This window comes from Phyllobates terribilis, unplaced genomic scaffold (assembly GCF_046119375.1).
Source record: "Phyllobates terribilis strain yellow unplaced genomic scaffold, ASM4611937v1 Scaffold_11__3_contigs__length_659146591, whole genome shotgun sequence".
NCBI lineage: Eukaryota > Metazoa > Chordata > Amphibia > Anura > Dendrobatidae > Phyllobates > Phyllobates terribilis.
This window is the reverse complement of record NW_027362771.1, coordinates 356,384,296-356,405,017: the sequence shown is the minus strand read 5'-3', so window position 1 is coordinate 356,405,017 and position 20,722 is coordinate 356,384,296. Positions and strand designations below refer to the sequence as shown.

The following is a 20,722-nucleotide window of genomic DNA, read 5'->3' as shown; positions in this document are numbered from 1 at the left end:
CGGTGTGCCATCATAAAATGCCTCCACGATGGACCTAACTACGCTTCTTGTAGACAATAACATGTGAGACGGACCAGGCTACTATTTTTAGGGATTATTTTTGAACTCTTTGGGAATAAATCCTTTCTATACAGTACCTTCTTCTGAAATTTGAGCTATAGAGGTACAGTATGGGCCCTTAAATTTCTGCAGGATCTGTATCATGAATTTACAAATCACAGATTCATAAGAGCCCTATGCATGAATCATTACTTGCAGTTTGGCTACTGAATTATATTAATGCAACGTCACACAGATGGGGACCCTACAACTTAGGCTCTGTTCACATCAGGGTTTGAGTTCTAGAAACAGAGAAACGGCATTCATGTGGAATATAGATGCAAACAAAAGCAGATGGGCCACTTGGACACAACAGAAACCAGACAAACCCCATTATAGTGATTTTTTTTTAATGGGGCAAATGGAAATATGCTGCCAAAAGAAGAAAAAAATAAAAGGCATATAGCGGACACCAGGCAGATCTCAAAGTCAATGATACCATTTTGCCTCCGTTTACATCCATTATATAATGGATCCGTATTCCACAGGAATTCCGGGTACATGTTCATTGTGATGAGGAGTACAAAACTGTTTCCACTGCGCTGTCTTCGTTTTGAAGTTTTGCCCAACTTCTTCATCAGGATAAGGCAAGATAACTCTCTTGTCTTACCTTATCCTGATGAAGAAGTTGGGCAAAACTTCGAAACGCGTTGATTTTAATTTGTAACAGACATGAATTTAATAAAAAAAAAGAGATTTAAAATCCTTTATTTGAACCATTGGTATGGTGTCTCCATGTGGACTAGCCGGCAGCACAGTGGAAACAGTTTTGTACTCCTTATCACATTGATTCCTTGATTCCTGATCCCAGTGATCTAAGGTTGTGCAGCAGCTGGTACATACTTACATTAAGTTGCAGGTTGCAACCTGCTAAGGTCGGTGCATTTTCAATATTTTTGCACTGCTTTTAATCAGTTAAAGCCCTATGTTGCGCTCATTATTTTTCCAGTAATTTTATTTTCGGTTACCCGTTCATGAAATGGAATTGTGTGTGAACAAATCTTGGAACCAAGAAGAAACTGTTCCTGCCACAATCCTGTATTAGGCTGTGTGCCCACTATACGGTTTTTAAGCATTTCCGCAGCGGCAATTCCGCTGCAGAAACGCTTAAAAAACGCTTGGTAGAAGGCCTGCCATGTTCCCCAATGATAATCCGCATGTGCTGTGAACATGCTGCGGAAATTTCCACTGCGGATCATCATTGCGGAAAAATCCGCAGCTCTACCAATTATTTTGCGGAAGCGTGGCGTTTTCGCCGCCACCGACTTGCATTGGACCGCATGGAATCCGCATCTGTACATGCAAATACCATGTGTTTCAATGTGCGGATGGTACCCGGGTTTGGAGAAGAGGAGACTCTCCTCTGGACCTGGGTACCATAGTAAAAAAAAGAATAAAATAAAAAATAAATATTATGCTTATCTTCTGATGGCCCCCGGTGTCTTTGTCTCTGCTTGCCAGCAGCTCGCGGTAGACTAAAAGGACCTGCGGTGACGTCATTTAGTCATGTGACGGGTCACGCGACCGTGGACGTCGGCAGGTCCTTTAATCTACCGCGAGCTGCAGGCAAGCAGAGACAAGGACACCGGGGGCCATCAGAAGATAAGCATAATATTTATTTTTTAGTTTTTACCATTCTTTCGGTCACACTACATAAATCCATGCCATTTGCATGGATTTATATAGTGTGACCAAGTTGACAAGCACTTTCCAAGTGATGCTAAAATCACTTGGAGAGCGCTTGTCAACCCGCATGCGGAAATGCATGTGAAGAACGCTTCACTTCCGCATGTCCCTGGCAGGAAAAATGCATGTACAATCCGCATGTACAATCCGCATGCGTTTTTTCTGCCAGGGAGATGCAGAAACGCTCAGGAAAAATCCAGAGCATTTCTGCATCGTGGGCACATAGCTAGCCTAAGGCCTCATTCAGACGTCAGGTTTTTTTCCCACTGATAACACGTACCCACTATAGTCTATGGTGCTATTCACATGACCATGTTTTGGCAAGGACTGTGTGCTCATGAAAAACTCACAGGAGATGTCCATTTTTTTCCAGTAGTACGGATAAAAAGAGCCAATACAATTCTATACGTCCATGAAAAACATGTACAGCACACAGAGGACATCCATATGCTGTCTGTGTTTAACATTGCAAAGTATAGGAGAAACTTTGCAATTTATTTATCCGTGAAAAATACAGATGACACATTGATGGTAAAAACGGACACATGAATCATACACTGATCCAAAAAACTGATGACACCGGCACCATTTTTTTCATGTATTTGTTTTAAACACAGACGTGTCAACGAGGCCTTAATAACAAGATTAAAAAAAAATCTCTCATCTTCAGAGACACTGAATGAGTCCAAAGGCTCCACAGTTAGCTTCTGGACCACACCCTGGGGCGTAGATATGGTGGACAGCCTCCCACCCACTCTTTGCTGACCACAAAAGCCCCAGCCTTTAACATGGCCGAATAACCCCTCTTAGCACTTAGTATGCTGGAGCATTTTCCCAGGTTCAGATCATTGAGGCGATCATCCTGAGTGATACATATCTCCCCTCCAGTATTTTACCAGTGACCTTCTCCCATTATAATTATATATAATACATGCATGTATGTATACATATATACACACAAACATTGTATTGTAATAATGATGGTGCAGGCAGACTTGTGCACAATCACTGTTTTATCAGCAGGAAATCATCATTAGAGGACTAGTAAACCTGCAAAGTCAAGCAATTTCATGAGCTGTGTATAACCCTGCCTCCACCACTGATTGGCAGCTTTCTACCCATGCACAGTGTATAGAGAAAGCTGTTAATCAGTAGTGAGGGCGGGGTTATACAGAGCTCAGGATTCAGAGAACTGCTAGATCTGCAGCAGAGAAAACTGTGATTTTAGCAAAATGACAGCAAGCAGCCCAGTAAGTGACACATTACTGGAATCTGGGTCTCTGCACCTACATAATACTGCTCTCAGATGGAGCAACACAAACCTGGTGATAAATTCCCTTTAAATAAAACTCTTCAAGGACCAAGATTCACTTATTGGAATGTTGTCCAGTGGACACACCGTTACTAATAATAAATCCTGAATCTCCAGAATGCATTTTATCCTGCAGCTCTGACATAATAAAGCCTTACGAGAGTCGGAGGTTGGAACAGCTGAATACTTGAATTAATTTATTCTATGAATAAAACACTTGTAATGCTCTCAGCTAAAGTGAAGCGCCAGGATATTTGCCTCCTCCACCCCCACTGCTCCTGCTTAACTTTGTAATTTATTTATAGATTAGATTGTCATTGGAGCGCAGAAGTCTGTGTGACCTATGGGGAGTCAATATACTACTGATGAAACTACATCAATCCTGCTGTTTAAGCCTGAGAGAAGTATAGTATGGTACTGTCACTATAACAATCGACTTGAAAAGCCATGCACAGCATCCGCTAAACATGTACACATACTGTAGATCCTTCCCACAAGAATCAATATTCCACGCAGCAGTAAAAATACATTTTTAAATACTAGAAAAGTGGAGCAAAGTTTGATTTAAAAGGGGTTAATCCAGCCTAAAGGGAAGAAAGATTAAATGTAGATGTGATAAAATTACAAACCAAACCCATTTGCTCATTCTCCTGGCGATCCAACCCAAAAGTATCCAGTATTCCTGTCTATTTAGTGATGGACACCAACCACTGAAAGTAGCAGTCATGTGCCATTTAAATGGGGAGAGGAGAGGAAAGTACAATTTATCTTATTATTTTATCCCTTTTGTTGTTTCTACATTTTTTCTAAAGACTAGATAACCTCAATAAAGTGACCATGGGATGATGGACCTGGAGAATCTAGTCCGGTAAAGAGTCATGGTCCTATATTCTTAAAAGGGTTCTTATTGAATATGCAAATATGAATGAAACAACTGACCTCATGAAATGCTCTAGCGCAATCTTGGCAGATTATCGCACCAACTTGAACCTCTAATCTCAAAAAGTGCATTTGAAGGCGGAATTGACTTGCCATTAAGACTTGTTCGTACAAGATATGCATGATATTACATTACACAGCCCCGCAATCTGCACAAGATAAGGAGATGTCATACTAAAATTACCATTGGAAATCCTGCCGCCAGACACATTCTTGAAAAATTATTCCAGACTATTAGTTACTATGCGACAAATAGTACAGAAAAAATATAGGGTATAAGAAAACTTGAATAGTTAAAGATTAAGGTCAACTAAAGTGACACTGCCTTATAGCAGGCATAATTTAAGAAAACATTTCCGGACAACAAGCTTCTTGGCAAGAGTCTAGATACCATGAAAGCATAAGATTATAGTACAAAATATTCTAAATGGCAGAGAATTCAATGACCAGATGGGAAAACCAAGGAGAGAGCGCCAAGGAATAAGACTCATGAGAGTACTGGCATTCAAAACTCGGAAAAACACGAGCACTTGAAGGATAAAAGAACAAATCTTTGCTCAGTGCAAGTTAGGATAGAAATTCAAAAAAATGAAAGAATGGAATCATAAGTATTTATGTAAAATATTTTGTCACAAATAGCCATAACATCAAAACCAAATGCATAATGTGTAGGCCAAAACATCTCTGATTTATCAAACATGGACTCCACAAGAACCTCTGACTGAGTCTTACGGTGTCTACCAAAAAGACGTAATCAGAAGATCCTACATAATCATGTAAATTACAAAGTGAAGCCTTTTTGGATCTGACTCGTTTCTCCAGCTCATCTGAAAAATGTTAGGAAATCTGAAGGCAAAATCAATACCTCTTTTGAAAAATTATTCAGGAGGGACACGAGAGACATGACATTGTGGCAGGAAGCGTCACGCTGCTGAAGGAGACCACTGACATAATATAACTTCCATGATTACTGGGTGCAGCAGTTCTGACGCAATCAGAGCTTTTAGATTTAGAATGAAGCAAAGCTGAGAAAGCTAACCCCGCCCACACCACTGCTAACCCCGCCCACACCAGGCTCTGAATGTACATCGTACATAGTACAAAGTCCATAGACGGTGAGGTGCTAAGTTGCGGACTAGTCCCACAATGTTAATCTCTTAGTGATAAATCCTTCACTGTAAGTAAATAACAGCACACATTTTGACAAGTGACACATCGCTGAATTCTGTGCTTCAGCCCCTATCTCCTGCTGTCTTCAGAATGCAAAGCAAAAACATGCTGACAGATTCCCCTTAAACTGGATGATGTGGTCTGTAAAATATCACGGTGCAGGGCATCAAGGAGCTTAGAAAAGCCAAAATATGCATATTTTTTAAAAGATACCCAACTGTAAAAATTAGGCCCCAAAACATGCATTTAAGGGAGAAAAAAAACCCTGTCAATGTTACCCACTTCACATGTACAGTGAGGAAAACTAACTATTTGATACATTCCCAATTTTGCAAGCTTTCCCACCTACAAAGAATGGAGAGGTCTGTAATTTCTATAGTAGGTACACGTCAACTGTGAGAGATAGAATCGAAAAACCAGAAAATCACATTGTATGATTTTTAAATAATTAAATTGTATTTTATTGCATGTTATAAGTATTTGATCACCTATCAACCTGCAAGAATTCTAGCTCTCACAAACCTTAGTTTTTCTTTAAGAAGCCCTCCTACTCTGCACCAATTACCTGTATTAATTGCACCTGTTTGAACTTGTTACCTGTGTAAAAAAAAACACACCTGTCCACACTCTCAATCACACTCCAACCTCTCCACCATGGCCAAGACCAAAGAGCTGTCTAAGGACACCAGAGACAAGATTGTAGACCTGCACAAGGATGGGATGGGCTACAGGACAATAGGCAAGCAGCTTGGTGAGAAGGCAACAACTTTTGGCACAATTATTAGAAAATGGAAGAAGCAAGACGACCGTCTTGGTCTTCCTCGGTCTGGGGCTCCATGCAAGATCGCACCTCGTGGGGTAAGGAGGATTCTGAGGAAGGTCAGGGATCAGCCCAGAACTACACAGGAGGACCTGAACAACGAATTGAAGAGAGCTCCGACCACAGTCTCAAACATTACCGTTAGTAACACACTATGCCGTCACGGATTAAAATCCTCCAGGGCATGTAAGGTCCACCTTGCTTATGCCAGCACATATCCAGGCCCGTTTGAAGTTCACCAATGACCACCTGGATGATCCAAAGGAAGAATGGGAGAAGGTCACGTAGTCAAATGAGACCAAAATAGAACTTTTTGGTATCAACACCACTCGCCTTGTTTGGAGGAGGAGGAAGAAGGATGAGTACAACCCCAAGTCCCAACCGTGAAGCATGGTGGGGGAAACATCATACTTTGGGGTGGCTTTTCTACAAATAGGACAGGATAACTGCACCATATTTAAGGGAGGATGGATGGGGTCATGTATCGTGAGATTTTGGGCAATAACCTCCTTCCCTCAGTAAGGACATTGAAGATGGGTCATGGCTGGGTCTTCCAGCATGTAAATGCCCTGAAACACACTGCCAGGGCAACAAAGGAGTGGCTCCATAAGAAGAATTTCAAGGTCCTGCAGTGGCCTAGCCAATTTCCAGACCTGAACCCAATAGAAAATATTTGGAGGGAGCTGAAACTCAATGTTAATCAGCGACAGCCTCAAAACCTGAAAGATCTGGAGAAGATCTGTATGGAGGAGAGAGCCCAAATCCCTGCTGCAGTGTGTAAACTTGATCAAGAACTACAGGAAGCAACTGACCTCTGTAATTTCAAACAAAGGTTTCTGGACCAAATATTAAAGGGGTATTCCCATCTCCAAGATCCTATCCCAATATGTAGTAGGTGTAATAAGAATAATATTAGCAAATATCTTCAATTAGAAATGTAGTATAATATTTTTGATTCGCTATGTCTCTTTTCTCATGTGCAGGCATTGCAGGACCTTAGGTATCCATGGTTACGTCCACTGATATAGTGACAGTTAGTTATCTAGCTGCCAGTGGTCGTAACCGTGGATACCTAAGGTCAGGCAATACCTGCACATGAAGCAAGTGACATAGCGAATCAAAAATACTATACTACATTTGTAATTGAAGATATTTGCTAATATTACTATTATTACACCTACTACATATTGGGATAGGATCTTGGAGATGGGAATACCCCTTTAAGTTCTGTTTTTCTATTGTATCAAATACTTATTTCATGAAATAAAATACAAATTAATTGTGTAAAAATTATTCAATGTGATTTTCTGGATTTTTTTTTGTTCTTTTAACATTCTGTCTCTCACAGGTGAAGTGTACCTACGATAAAAATTACATACCTCTACATTCTTTGTAGGTGGGAAAACTTGAAAACTCGTCAGTGTATGAAATACTTCTTTTCCCCACTGCATAAAACAATTTTTCTTAAGTTTACAATATATAATACAAAACTCTCCAGTAACAAAAAGTACTGAAAAACCCTTAGTTGTAAAAGAAATGTTAAGTTTAGAGCTGATGAAGAAATAGCTTTAATACAAAAGGAACATTACGGTACATATAAAGATTTGAAAAACCTCAGCTGACAGTCATCATTCCACACATTCTAAGATTGGTCTTGCACAATTATTTACACACATATAATCTAATAGCAGGGAATGAGCTGAGTTTCCTCTGGTACGAGTTCCTGAACTCCTGTGACAAATTGTTCAGACCTATGTGAAATACCTCAGATTTCTTCATACCAAAAATGCTGCCAAACTAGTATGTCCAACATAATGAATGGAGTGTTTTGGTTTCACCCTTACGCTACCTTCGTGATATACATGTACCTTATGAACAGCCACCAAAGTGAACGTGTGCGTCACACAGTATAGATAAATTACTGCACTGTGTATTAATCATGACGGCTTCACAAAAAGGAAGCCAAATTTATTGTGTATAACATATCTATCTATGGAGAGACACAGAGAGCGAGAGCGCGCCACAGAGAGCGAGAGCGCGCCACAGAGAGCGAGAGCGCGCCACAGAGAGCGAGAGCGCGCCACAGAGAGCGAGAGCGCGCCACAGAGAGCGAAAGAGCGCCACAGAGAGCGAGAGAGCGCGCCACAGAGAGCGAGAGCGCGCCACAGAGAGCGAGAGCGCGCCACAGAGAGAGAGCGCGAGAGAGCGCGCGCCACAGAGAGAGCGCGCGCCACAGAGAGAGCGCGCGCCACAGAGAGAGCGCGCGCCACAGAGAGAGCGCGCGCCACAGAGAGAGCGCGCGCCACAGAGAGAGAGAGAGCGCGAGAGAGCGCGCCACAGAGAGAGAGAGCGTGAGAGAGCGCGCCACAGAGAGAGAGGGAGAGCGCGAGAGAGCGCGCCACAGAGAGAGAGCGCGCCACAGAGCGCGCCACAGAGAGAGAGAGCGCGAGAGAGCGCGCCACAGAGAGAGCGCGCCACAGAGAGAGAGCGCCACAGAGAGAGAGCGCCACAGAGAGAGCGCGCCACAGAGAGAGCGCGCCACAGAGAGAGCGCGCCACAGAGAGAGCGCGCCACAGAGAGCGCGAGCGCGCGCCACAGAGAGAGAGCGAGCGCGCGCCACAGAGAGAGAGAGCGCGCCACAGAGAGAGAGAGCGCGCCACAGAGAGAGAGAGCGCGCCACAGAGAGAGAGAGCGCGCCACAGAGAGAGAGAGAGCGCGCCACAGAGAGAGAGAGCGCGCCACAGAGAGAGAGAGAGCGCGCCACAGAGAGAGAGAGAGAGCGCGCGAGAGCACGCCACAGAGAGAGAGAGCGCGAGAGAGCGCGCCACAGAGAGAGAGAGCGCGCCACAGAGAGAGAGAGAGAGAGAGCGCGAGAGAGCGCGCCACAGAGAGAGAGCGCGAGAGAGCGCGCCACAGAGAGAGAGCGCGAGAGAGCGCGCCACAGAGAGAGAGAGCGCCACAGAGAGAGAGCGCCACAGAGAGAGAGCGCGAGCGCCACAGAGAGAGAGCGCGAGCGCCACAGAGAGAGAGCGCGAGCGTGCGCCACAGAGAGAGAGCGCGAGCGTGCGCCACAGAGAGAGAGCGCGAGCGCGCGCCAGAGAGAGCGCGCCACCGAGAGAGAGAGAGCGAGCGCGCGCCACCGAGAGAGAGAGAGCGAGCGCGCGCCACCGAGAGAGAGCGCGAGCGCGCGCCAGAGAGAGCGCGCCACCGAGAGAGAGAGAGCGAGCGCGCGCCACCGAGAGAGAGAGAGCGAGCGCGCGCCACCGAGAGAGAGAGAGCGAGCGCGCGCCACCGAGAGAGAGAGAGCGAGCGCGCGCCACAGAGAGAGAGCGCGCCACAGAGAGAGAGCGCGCCACAGAGAGAGAGCGCGCCACAGAGAGAGAGAGCGAGAGCGCGCCACAGAGAGAGAGAGAGAGCGCGAGAGCGCGAGAGAGAGCGCGCGAGAGAGCGCGCGAGAGAGCGCGAGAGAGAGCGCGAGAGAGAGCGCGCGAGAGAGCGCGCGAGAGAGCGCGAGAGAGAGCGCGAGAGAGAGCGCGAGAGAGAGCGCGAGAGAGAGCGCGAGAGAGAGCGCGCAAGAGAGCGCGCAAGAGAGAGAGCAAGAGAGAGCAAGAGCGCGCCACAGAGAGAGAGAGCGCGAGAGAGAGAGAGCGCGAGAGAGAGAGAGCGCGAGAGAGAGAGCGCGAGAGAGAGAGCGCGAGAGCGAGCAAGAGCGCGCCACAGAGAGACATAGAGCGCTTGCCAGAGAGACAGAGCGCGTGCCAGAGAGACATAGAGCGCGTGCCAGAGAGACATAGAGCGCGTGCCAGAGAGACATAGAGCGCGTGCCAGAGAGACATAGAGCGCGCGCCAGAGAGACATAGAGCGCGCGCCAGAGAGACATAGAGCGCGCGCCACAGAAAGAGAGAGCGCGCCACAGAAAGAGAGAGCGCGCCACAGAAAGAGAGAGCGCGCCACAGAAAGAGAGAGCGCGCCACAGAAAGAGAGAGCGCGCCACAGAAAGAGAGAGCGCGCCACAGAAAGAGAGAGCGCGCCACAGAAAGAGAGCGCGCGCGCGCGCGCGCCACAGAGGAGATGGGGTTAAGTAAAGCGTCTGCGATTTTTAATTTTGAATTAATAAAATATTGATTCTATAATCAATTATTTTTAATACAAAATTAAAAGCACCACTTTATTCGTTTTCTATATATTAATTTTTATCTTATCCACTGGGGACTGCCATTTCATTTGTTGGTGTGTAAGTGTCTGAGTACGACAAATACAGTGGGGAAAAAAGTATTTAGTCACCCACCAATTGTGCAAGTTCTCCCACTTAAAAAGATGAGAGAGGCCTGTAATTGACATCATAGGCAGACCTCAACTATGAGAGACAAAATGAGAAAACAAATCCTGAAAATCACATTGTCTGATTTGGGGGAAAAAAAATTAAAATTTTGTTGGAAAATAAGCATTTGGTCAATTACAAACAAGATTTCTGGCTCTCACAGACTAGTAACTTCTTCATTAAGAGGCTCCTCTGTCCTCCACTCTCTAACTGTAGTACTGGCACCTGTTTGAGGTTGTGGACAGGTGTCTTTTATACTGATAACAAGTTCAAACAGTCACACTCCAAACTCCACTATGGTGAAGACCAAAGAGCTGTCGAAGGACACCAGAAACAAAATTGTAACCCTGCACCAGGCTGGGAAGACTGAATCTGCAATAGACAAGCAGCTTGGTGTGAAGAAATCAACAAAATAATATGTGTGTAAGGCTATGTGTGCCCACGATGCAGAAATGCTCAGGATTTTTTCCTGAGCGTTTCTGCATCTCCCTGGCAGAAAAAAAACGCATGCGGATTGTACATGCGTTTTCCTGCCAGTGACATGCGGAAATGAAGCGGTCTTCACTTGCATTTCCGCATGCGGGTTGACAAGCGCTTTCCAAGCGATTTTAGCATCACTTGGAAAGTGCTTGTGACAACTAGGTCACACTATATAAATCCATGCAACCGGCATTGATTTATATAGTGTGACCCGAAAGAATGGTTACAAGTAAAAAAATAAACCTTTTACTTACTTTCCGATGGCCCCCGAGACTTGCTGCGCTCCTGTGCTGGCGGCCGGCAGATCGCGGTACGCTGTACTGAAAGACATGACTGTGACGTCACCGCAGGTCCTTCAGTCCTGCGTGATCTGTCGGCAAGCGAAGAGAAGGAGTCCGGGGGCCGTCGAAAGGTGAATATAAATCTTTATTTTTTATTTTATTCTTTTTTTAACCTCTTTTAATGGTACCTGGGTGTGGAGGAGAGTCTCCTGTCCTCCACACCCGGGTACCATCCGCACATTACAACGCGCAAATTACGCAAGTACAGATGCAGTCTTGCGGAATTGGCGCGTTCTAATGCAAGTAAATGGTGGCGAAAACGCAGCGCTTCCGCAAAATTAATGGACATGCTGCGGATTTTTCAGTGCAGCATAAACGCTGCGGAAAAATCCGCAGCATGGGCATTGACAGTGCAGCATTGCATTGGAGACCATGGGGGAAGGTTTACCAAGCGTTTACCAAGCGTTTACGCTGCGGAAATTCCGCAGCATAAACGCTTGAAAAACGCATCGTGGGCACACTCTGACATGCCAGGCCTGGCTTGTTAATTCTCCACAAGGTGACACCTTACCCCTTAGAGCTCTGTAATTTTAAGTTCTCACGATGAGTTTTTGACCCTGCGCATCGTTTTACGGTTCCAGCAAATCGGATGAAATCTCATGCCCACTGTAATTTTTTTTACCGCAGTGTAAACTGTCCAACGGTGCGGGTTTGAAATCTGCAAATGTCAATGTCTCCTGTGAGTACACCAAGATTTTCCCCATAGAATTGCATTAAATGCAGAAATTCTGCTGACGAAACACACTAAAGACGCTTGTAATCTGCGGATAATTTTCTCAATTAAGTTTTGTCAAAGCCAAATACTAGGAAGTATAAAAAACAATGTAGCGTCAAAAACACAATAAAAACGCACGTAAAAGACACGCTCAGAACCACAAGTAATCCATGAGTTTTTAAGGTTGCAGACTTTCTGCGCCTAAGGATAGAGTTAGACTCGGATGGTCATCGCAACGCAATTCTCGAACTGGCTGACGGCTCTCCTGACCTGAACGTATAAGCAAGTATTTCTATGCGACTGCCAAGCTCGGATTGGGAAAGCCAGCGGCCAGTCCCAGCATTGCGTTACTACCCCAGTCGTCTGACTCTTCCCTAATACTCCTCGTGGGAATGTAGCCTAATATGTCATACAGCTGAACATGCCAAAACTATCAGGAATCCATTAGAACAAAACTTCGATGTGCTTTATTTTGTATCTTCAAATCATAAATCTGTGGCTGTGTGAATGAAGACCTAAGATGCAACATTTGGGCCTTTCTAGTGATCCAAATGATTCGCTTACCATCTAAATTACCATTTGTAATACCGCAAAAGCTTTAATGACTAGGAAAAGTTGGATTGTACCCATCACCCAACTATAAACTGAAATGAGCCGGTAATAGGTTTCCTTCACTACACATCAAAGAGGCTCAGCACACAACGTCAGATAGAGATTCAAGGAAAAGTCTGGGAAAAGCTCTTGTGAAGCAGAACAACATAATAAGTTAGAGCAGTCGGCTAACAATTGATGAGCAGCCTTCAGTAATCAATAGTAGTTAATGAATCCAGCACTGATCCTGATAAACTAGTGCCGATTCATTTCAATAGCCCTATGCAAGTGCAATATAAATATTAAAGTCACCAATATATTTTTTTTGCTGTCGCTGTATAATCCATCACCCAAATTAGTTATTCTGTAATCCTTACTGTTCAGCATGGGCACATTTTGCTTTGCAAGTATCCAGAGATATTGCTAATTCTGTGCACAGCTGGAGTCCGCTCACCATTCAGCAGAACAGCACATTTTGGAGGTGACGGACTACCCAGCTGAAGAGTTAACAAGTTCAGCAAATGCTGAGGACACTAATTAGAATGAGAAAATGGACAGCGAAGGCAATATCTGGCATCTCAAAAGATATATTAAACTAATTGAAAGCAGAAATTTCATAGAAGTTTATATAAACTGATACAACAGAAGAAGCAAAGCTTACAGCAGCCGCCTTATTAATCGGTGGAGGATGAGAGGTTATTATTGTGGAAAGCATTCCTTACCAACACATTATAGGAATATACAGAAAGATCCCATCATTCTTATGTTTCTTATCACCAGTTGTAAATTTCAAAGATGTATTCTTCGTTTTAAATATCAACCAACTTACTGAAGTATGCAACAGACTAAAATACACAAAGACGAGGGCCGAGTTTCATTAAAAATTCTATCAGATATGTATGTACTCATCTTTCGGATTAAGGATGACAAAAGAGTATAGGAAAAATCTTCAGAGTTTCCTCCAGAAAACTAGGATGATTTTTTTCCTAATTTTCATCCATGTGCCATCTGTGCACCTGTTTTCTACGTCGGTGTGACATCCATGTGTGATCCGTTTACATACAACTACATTAAAACATGTATATGATCACATACAGTTTCCTAGGTGTATCATACAATTTCCAACAGGTGGCGCTATAGAGTTCAAGTCCTCTTCTGCTCTGATGAGGCAATTTGCATATTAAATTTCCCAGAGGAGCATTGCACGGCGAATAAGCCTCCTTACCTTGACATGCCAGAGCCGGTGTGTCACTCTCCACAAGGAGAAACGTTCCCCCTTAGACCTCAGTCCAGAGCCTCTCACCTAGCCAAATCAGTTCTCATACTTTGCACTGACGAGGGCCAACAACCCGAAACACCGTGTCTGCAAATTGAGATTCTGATTTGGCTTTTATCCTAAGTCATATTGCACGACTCGTTAAAGGGTCGATTGTGACTTGTAGGATTGCTACTTCCAACAGGTGGCGCTAGAGAGTACAAGTCCTCTTCCTCTCTGAAGAGGCAATTTGCATATTCGGTTTATAAGAGAAATCTATCCGTAAAAATACGATACCACTCTGATGGTCCGTGTGGGATCGGATTTTTTTCTCGCAACCATAGACTTGAATGTGTGAGTCTCATCCAAGCCTCGGATGAAAGTAGTACATGCTGCGATTTTTTTCTCACGGACACTCGGACGGAGAAATAAGTCCATTCATCTGATCAGCCATATTTAATAACATGGGTCAGCATGCTGCCCGATTAAAAACACGTATGACTTATACGCTAAAGGGGTTATCCAACACCTCTACACTTCCACTTCGGGAGGCAAGAGGCAATGCTGATGTAATCTTCGCCTGCCAGGTCTTGTGCACTCTCAGCAGATATTGTATTACTGTCTTATTAATTAGAATAGCACACATACCTGCAAATAACTGACAATTATAATTGCGCAGAACTGTCCCGAGCCTTAACAGAGAAGAAAGTCCTGGCTCAGCGTGAAGAGGCCCAGGGATTCAATGCGGGGGGCAGTGATAAGAAGATGCGACGAGGACCAGATGGGTAATGGTGAGGAGGAGCAAGAGAGGCGATTGGTAAGGGGAGTATAAATATATATTTTTTAATTTTATACATCTTACGTCTCCAGACCGTAGAGCATAATAAGGGACATTAGACTTGCAGAAAATAACTTCTCTGCCAATCAGGTGTCCTCAGAAAATGCATGAGAATTAAATTTTGGACTGATCCGCTCATCTCTACTTGGTACCACAAAGTTATAAATCTAGCAAATCTTCATGAATTCATTAGGTTCCAAAACCATGAATTTTATCCCAATTTTCACAAAAAATGGTCATAGACAACAGAAAAATCTGTTATCTGTTTTGTTGAGGTTCATACAATCCAAGCAGCTATTCTAGTGAGAGATGCGATAACAACATCAACCTGAAAATACATAACACCGCCTGTTCTAGTGCTCAGAACATCCTGCATTTTACAGCACTGTTTATACAAGATACTTTCACTTATGAATGTAAATGACACTAAGGACCATCAAGTCATCAATAATTAAACCAATTTATTCCAGATCTTAAGTATTTTACAAGAGGAAAGCTTTTAACCTTGCACTCTCTTCGCTCCTGTGAGATACAGTGTAATGAGGAGGCAGTTTTAGTATTTATTTCATCCTTTACAATGATTAAAAAAAAAAAAAAGATATATCTGAACAAATCTTTTTCATGTATCTAGGGCTTGTGATTAACCATGTACAAGTCATTTAAACCATTTTTTTCCTTTTTCAACCTCTGACAAATGTTTAATGTTCCTACTGAAACAATTCATAAGCAGCAAGTCTACGTTTCCCTATTGCCTATGGAACAAGGGAATATCTGTGGTGACTTTACAAGGACATTGCATATAAATACTAATTCACACACAAGTGGTATCTGTAGATTTATCTTACCCGCCATCATCTTCTGAGCTTCGTATGGCTCCATATAGCCATCATTCTCCGTCACTATTTCGGCAGTTGTCTGGCTTCCCGGGCCCTGCTTAGCATCAAATGGGTCTGCATAGTCTTCAAGAATGATTGGCTGTAAAAAAAAAATTAAATAAAAATTATTACCTAAGAAAAAAGGAAGGGGAAGTTCAACATTTCAACCACATATGGACACTTCAGTGACATCAAGACTATAGTAAAGGTGCAAGACCCTTAACTAGTTCCTACATAGTCTATGGAAACTGATCTAGTTAGTCTATGTCCAGGTGGTCCACACCTCTCAGATGGTAAAACGTCCTGCAGAGATTCCCCTCTAGGATCTGCTTAAATCAGCCATCAAGTGCAGGGAAAGATGCTGCAGGCTCAGAGCCAGAGCCAGCATCAAAGGCAGAGACCCGACTGATGACGTGTATAAATACGTCATCTGTCGTGAAGGTAAATTCACTGAAAAACCATATGTGTGACTAGTGTCATATACAAGCCTAATCTGTGTGCATTGAGAATATTAGTCAACCCAACCCTCCCCCGTGGATGATAGGTGTGCGAGTGGTTGTTTTATCAGTAATTTGCACCTGTGTTACCACAGCCTTTTATGATCATTTATAATGTAATGGTAATTCCAGTGCTTATTTTTGTGATGTTTTGGATACAAGTTCTTTTTCAGTGACTTTCTTCAAATCCACACCTCATTCATCTCCTGCATCAGTTTTGCTTCAAAGTTAGAGTTAGTTTGATCTGTGTATAAAGTTGTGGCTGTAATTTTTTAAACTTACGGAGGGTACAATAGCAAATATTACAGCAAAACACACTTTGAACATAAAAGATAACAGCGCTAATTGATTTGTCAAATATTTGGGGATATTATACACCATTGTTCCAACAAGCACTGTAGGCACGTGTGTAACACAAGCTGTATGTAAGCATTATCCTATCTGGAGGTCTGCCATGTGCCACCCAAACACTGCAAGCGCTGGTGACAAATATTGATCTACACCACATAGAGAGATTGATTGTAACCAGTCCCCAAACAACGAAGCACATACGGAAAAAATAATTAATAGCGTGCTCATGCTGTTGGCCGGTTTGGGACCCCATAGGAGAACTTGAACTTTTTAAAAAAATTGCAGAGGAAATTTTTATACAGTGATCATGTTCAGATGTATAAGAGGTCCTTTTTACATTATCATACATTAAACTCTTTACATACATAAATATTATAGGTGAAAACATACGTACACAGTAAAATAAAAAACTCACTTTAACTTTTAAAAGAGTTTGATTATCCTAGTATCTCGAGAAGATTTTAAAATTACCTTTTTATCTTTAACATAGAATAAGAATAGATTAGTAAATTTGTCTTAATATTGTTTACAGCTTATTAAATTTAAATAAAATTATATAGTCATTTCGACAAATTTTTAACAATATTCATATTTAGAGACGATGGGGCAAATTTACAATGATTGACATTTCATACATCAGTCTAAAAAAGCTGATGATCTCTGGAACAAATTGTGCTAAATTTATTAAAAAGGCACATGCAGGCTCGGACTGGCCCACAGGAGAACCGGAGAATCCTCCGGTAGGCCCCTGTGAAGGAGTGCTATTACATTTGAGTCACAATTTGCAGGAAGAGGTATCGTCTAATCAATCATTCATTAAACAAGCTAGCCAAGTTAATATTAAGTAGAAGTGAAAGTTAATTTGGGTACTAAGGTCAAGTTATTTTTGCATGTAGCTGGACAGTGGGCCCCAAGAATCAATGTTACTGGGGGGTCTTTGCCACTCCAGTCCGATACTGGGCACATGCTATTTAAAAAGGATTTTTTTTTTATTAAGTTTAGACTGTACATTCTTGCACACAGTAAAAGGAATGTACATAAAAACGTTTTTCCTCTCTCCAATTGTGGAGACACAGGGCACTGAAATTACTGTTAATTTCTTTAGCATTCAACTGGGCGCTTTATTACTTTCAGCTCTGTGAGCGTCTACTTTTAACACACTATGGCGCGATCCAAATCATAGAAAAGCAGTGTCTCTAGGTAAGAAAAGGTAGACGCCCACAGTGCTGACCTAAATGAAACATCCATTGAGGTCAGTAACTGTCAGCGTGGTCTTGCGACACTGCCTCACATGACCATGCTGACCGTGCTGCTCCTTACTAACTGCTGTCTCCTCTCCTGGCACTCTACTAACAGAAAGTGCTCGGAGGAAGGAGTAGTCACATGAAACCGATGAAGTCTCACATGACCACAATGGCACAATTCCATACCTCAATGGGCATTTCATTTAGGTCAGAACTGTGGGCGTCTACTTCTTCCTACCTATGGATGCTGCTGTTTTATGATTGGATAGCGCTAGCGTCATAGTAGGTTGATAACCACAGATTTGAACAAAATGAAATGCCCAGATGAATGCTAAAAAAAGAAAAAATAACACATTAAGCGCCAATAATATCAGTGCCTTGTGTCTCCACAATGAATGGAGAGAAAAAAAATATATATATATTTTTATGTACATTCCTACTACTATACAGGAATGTACAGTTTATAAGGCAAAAAATGATAAAAAGGGCCTCTTAAATAAATTTGCCACAGTTTTGGACTGCCCTCAAGTCAGAGAATAAAATTTACACCTCCTATTAATAGGTACAGGTTTAGGCCTCTTTCACACGTCAGTGTGTCCGGTACTTGTGGTGACAGTTTCCACACGTACCGGAGACACTGACACGTAGATCCATTCAAATCTATGAGTCTGCGCACGTCAGTGTGCTTCCACCGACCGTGTATCCGTGTGATCCACACATAGACATGTCCGTTTTTTGCCGGCAGCACAGATCACACGTACCCATTCAAGTCAATGGGTCCGTGTAAACACGTGCCGCACATGGATGACATCCGCGTGACACGTACTGGAGCTTGGGAATCAGGGGTACAGTTAGCGCGGTTCCCAAGAGAATGGGGCCATTCACAGCAGGAGTCATTCTCCCCGGCGTGAGCGGTCGCATGGATTACAGCAAGGTACACTTAGGACAGTTGAGTATAAGGATATTTTTATTTTATTCTTATTTTTACAGGTGGAGACTGCGGGAGCGGACTACTACTCTCATCATGGTCCCCAGCTGGTGCTGAACCAAGCGCCGGGAGGGGATAATAATGAGAGCAGCGTTCAGCACCCGGCACTTGGGAACAGCGCTAACTGTACTGCTGATTCCCATGAGCCTGTACGTGTGCTCCTGATGCAGCACACTGTTGCCACACAGGTGCACATGGACACGGATATCTCCGGTACCGGAAATATCAGGATGTGTGAAAGAGCCCTTAAGTTGTATTTTTATGTTTAAATCTAAGTATGTCTGTCGTCCTCCATGTCTAGTTTTGGTGAACATGGTGTAAAACTAAAGTTTGGGCAACTGGAACTTTTTGGGACTCCATTTAGGCCAAAAACTGGCATAAACTGGTTGCTAAGTGTGGGCCGAAGTCTGCTGGCCAAGCTAGTGTTCAGACCTCGATATTACATTATTTTATAACCATATATGGCAGCTTAAGGCAAGTTCCCACAAGGAACAGTTTTTTTTTTGTTTGTTTGTTTGTTTTTTTTAACGCTGTGTATTTTTGCTGCAGAAAAATCGCAGCGTATACAGTATCAGGAAAGCTGATGGGACTTCTCAATATCTCATGCCTACTGTTTAATTTTCTAAATTTTGCTTTCTATTCATTCACCAAAAACTGACCCTCACTGCATTTTTTGAAATCTGCAACATGTCAATTTCTCTTGTAATAATATGCATTTTATTTGCAGATTTTCTCCATAGACTTGAATGGATTGAGAAAAGGCCGCAGATACAAAAAAAAAATGCATATGTTTTTAATAAAATATCAAAATTTGAGAGTCCTCAGTGTTCGATACCTTATAATGGCCATCTGAAAACATGGTAACAAATAGCTTTCGAAACTACTCAGGTCTCTTCATCATATACCGTATATGCATATAGTGCATTTCCACAGCAGAAAAACTAAAAATGCATGTAATCCCCATATGATTTTACCAATAAAGATTTTTGAAAGTTAAAGTCAAAGTATACAAAACAGAGCAGTTTTCTTTAAAACAAAACATAGGAGACCAAAAAAAGCAGCAAAAAAATCAATAAAAATGCATAGAAAAAAGGCAGAAATAATGCACTGAAAAACCGCAAGTAATCTAATTTAAGTAATTGGATGCAGAAAATCACCAACATGAAAACCCACCATAGTCTCATTGTGGGAACTTTACACTATGAGAATTGTATTTTTAAGGTCTTACATCTCATAATAATTGTGAGACAAAAAATAATTGTGAGGCTCAAGGCTCGCTCACACTGGCGTATAATACGGAGGGGTGCTTTTAGAATACGGAGGAGTGTTTTTTCTCAGCTCGGATTGGACTGAGAAAAAAAATTGCAGCATGCTGCAATTGTCTGCGAGCATCGAATCGCACTCACCAATGCAAGTCAATGGGTGCGAGAAAAATAAAACTCGTACGACAAAAGGGCCCATCATGCGTGTGCTGTCCGATTTTTACGCACACATTTCAAAGGAAACATGACATTTTATAAGCCAAGTACAGTAAATTCACAGTCCGAACCGTCAGAATAGAATACGAGATATATATATATTAATATTATAGATAAATGATAGATAGAAATAGGTCAGTGAGATATATTATCAGGGCTCTGCGTGTGTAGTTTTCTGTACTTTTATTTAGCTAATAAATAAATAAGCTATGTGGGGTCCCCCCTATTGTTAGATAATCAGCAAAGGCTAAGTAGATATCTGCGGGCTGATATTAATAGGCTGGGAAGGTCCATGGATATGGACTCCTTCCCAACCTAATAAGGGCAGTCCTCAGCTGCCCCAGAAATGACGAATCCTTTATTTGTAAAAGTACTCTACGACAATTTCCCGCTTTCCCCATTTATTACCAAAAAAATAAATCCACATGATCCGCCGTAATCCAAATGGAGGTCACACGTTGATCCCCGTCATCTTCGTTCAGTGCATGGACAAATAAAGGGCTAATATTAATATCATCCCACAGCTGTCTGCTTAGCTTTGCTGGTTATTAAAAATAGGGACCCCACGTCATTTCATCTTAGGGTCTCACCTTTTTAACAACCAGTAAAGGCTAAGCAGACAGCTGGGGGCCGATACGAATAGGCTCTGAAGCTCCATGGTTATTGGCCCCTTTCCAGCATAACAAGACCAGCTCACAGCTACCTGCTTCCCCTTGGCTGTT

The 20,722-nt window shown here is 42.8% G+C and overlaps 1 protein-coding gene across 3 annotated transcripts in view; it reads right to left on the bottom strand.

The window, feature by feature from the left end:
* SHF (Src homology 2 domain containing F) overlaps window positions 1-20,722 on the bottom strand; it is a 331,977-nt gene that overhangs the window by 234,916 nt on the left and 76,339 nt on the right. For all 3 annotated transcript variants that reach the window (XM_073652898.1, XM_073652899.1, XM_073652896.1), the window contains exon 2: window positions 15,413-15,542. In XM_073652898.1, coding sequence (XP_073508999.1) covers window positions 15,413-15,542 — 130 coding nt within the window. The remainder of the gene's footprint in view (window positions 1-15,412; window positions 15,543-20,722) is intronic.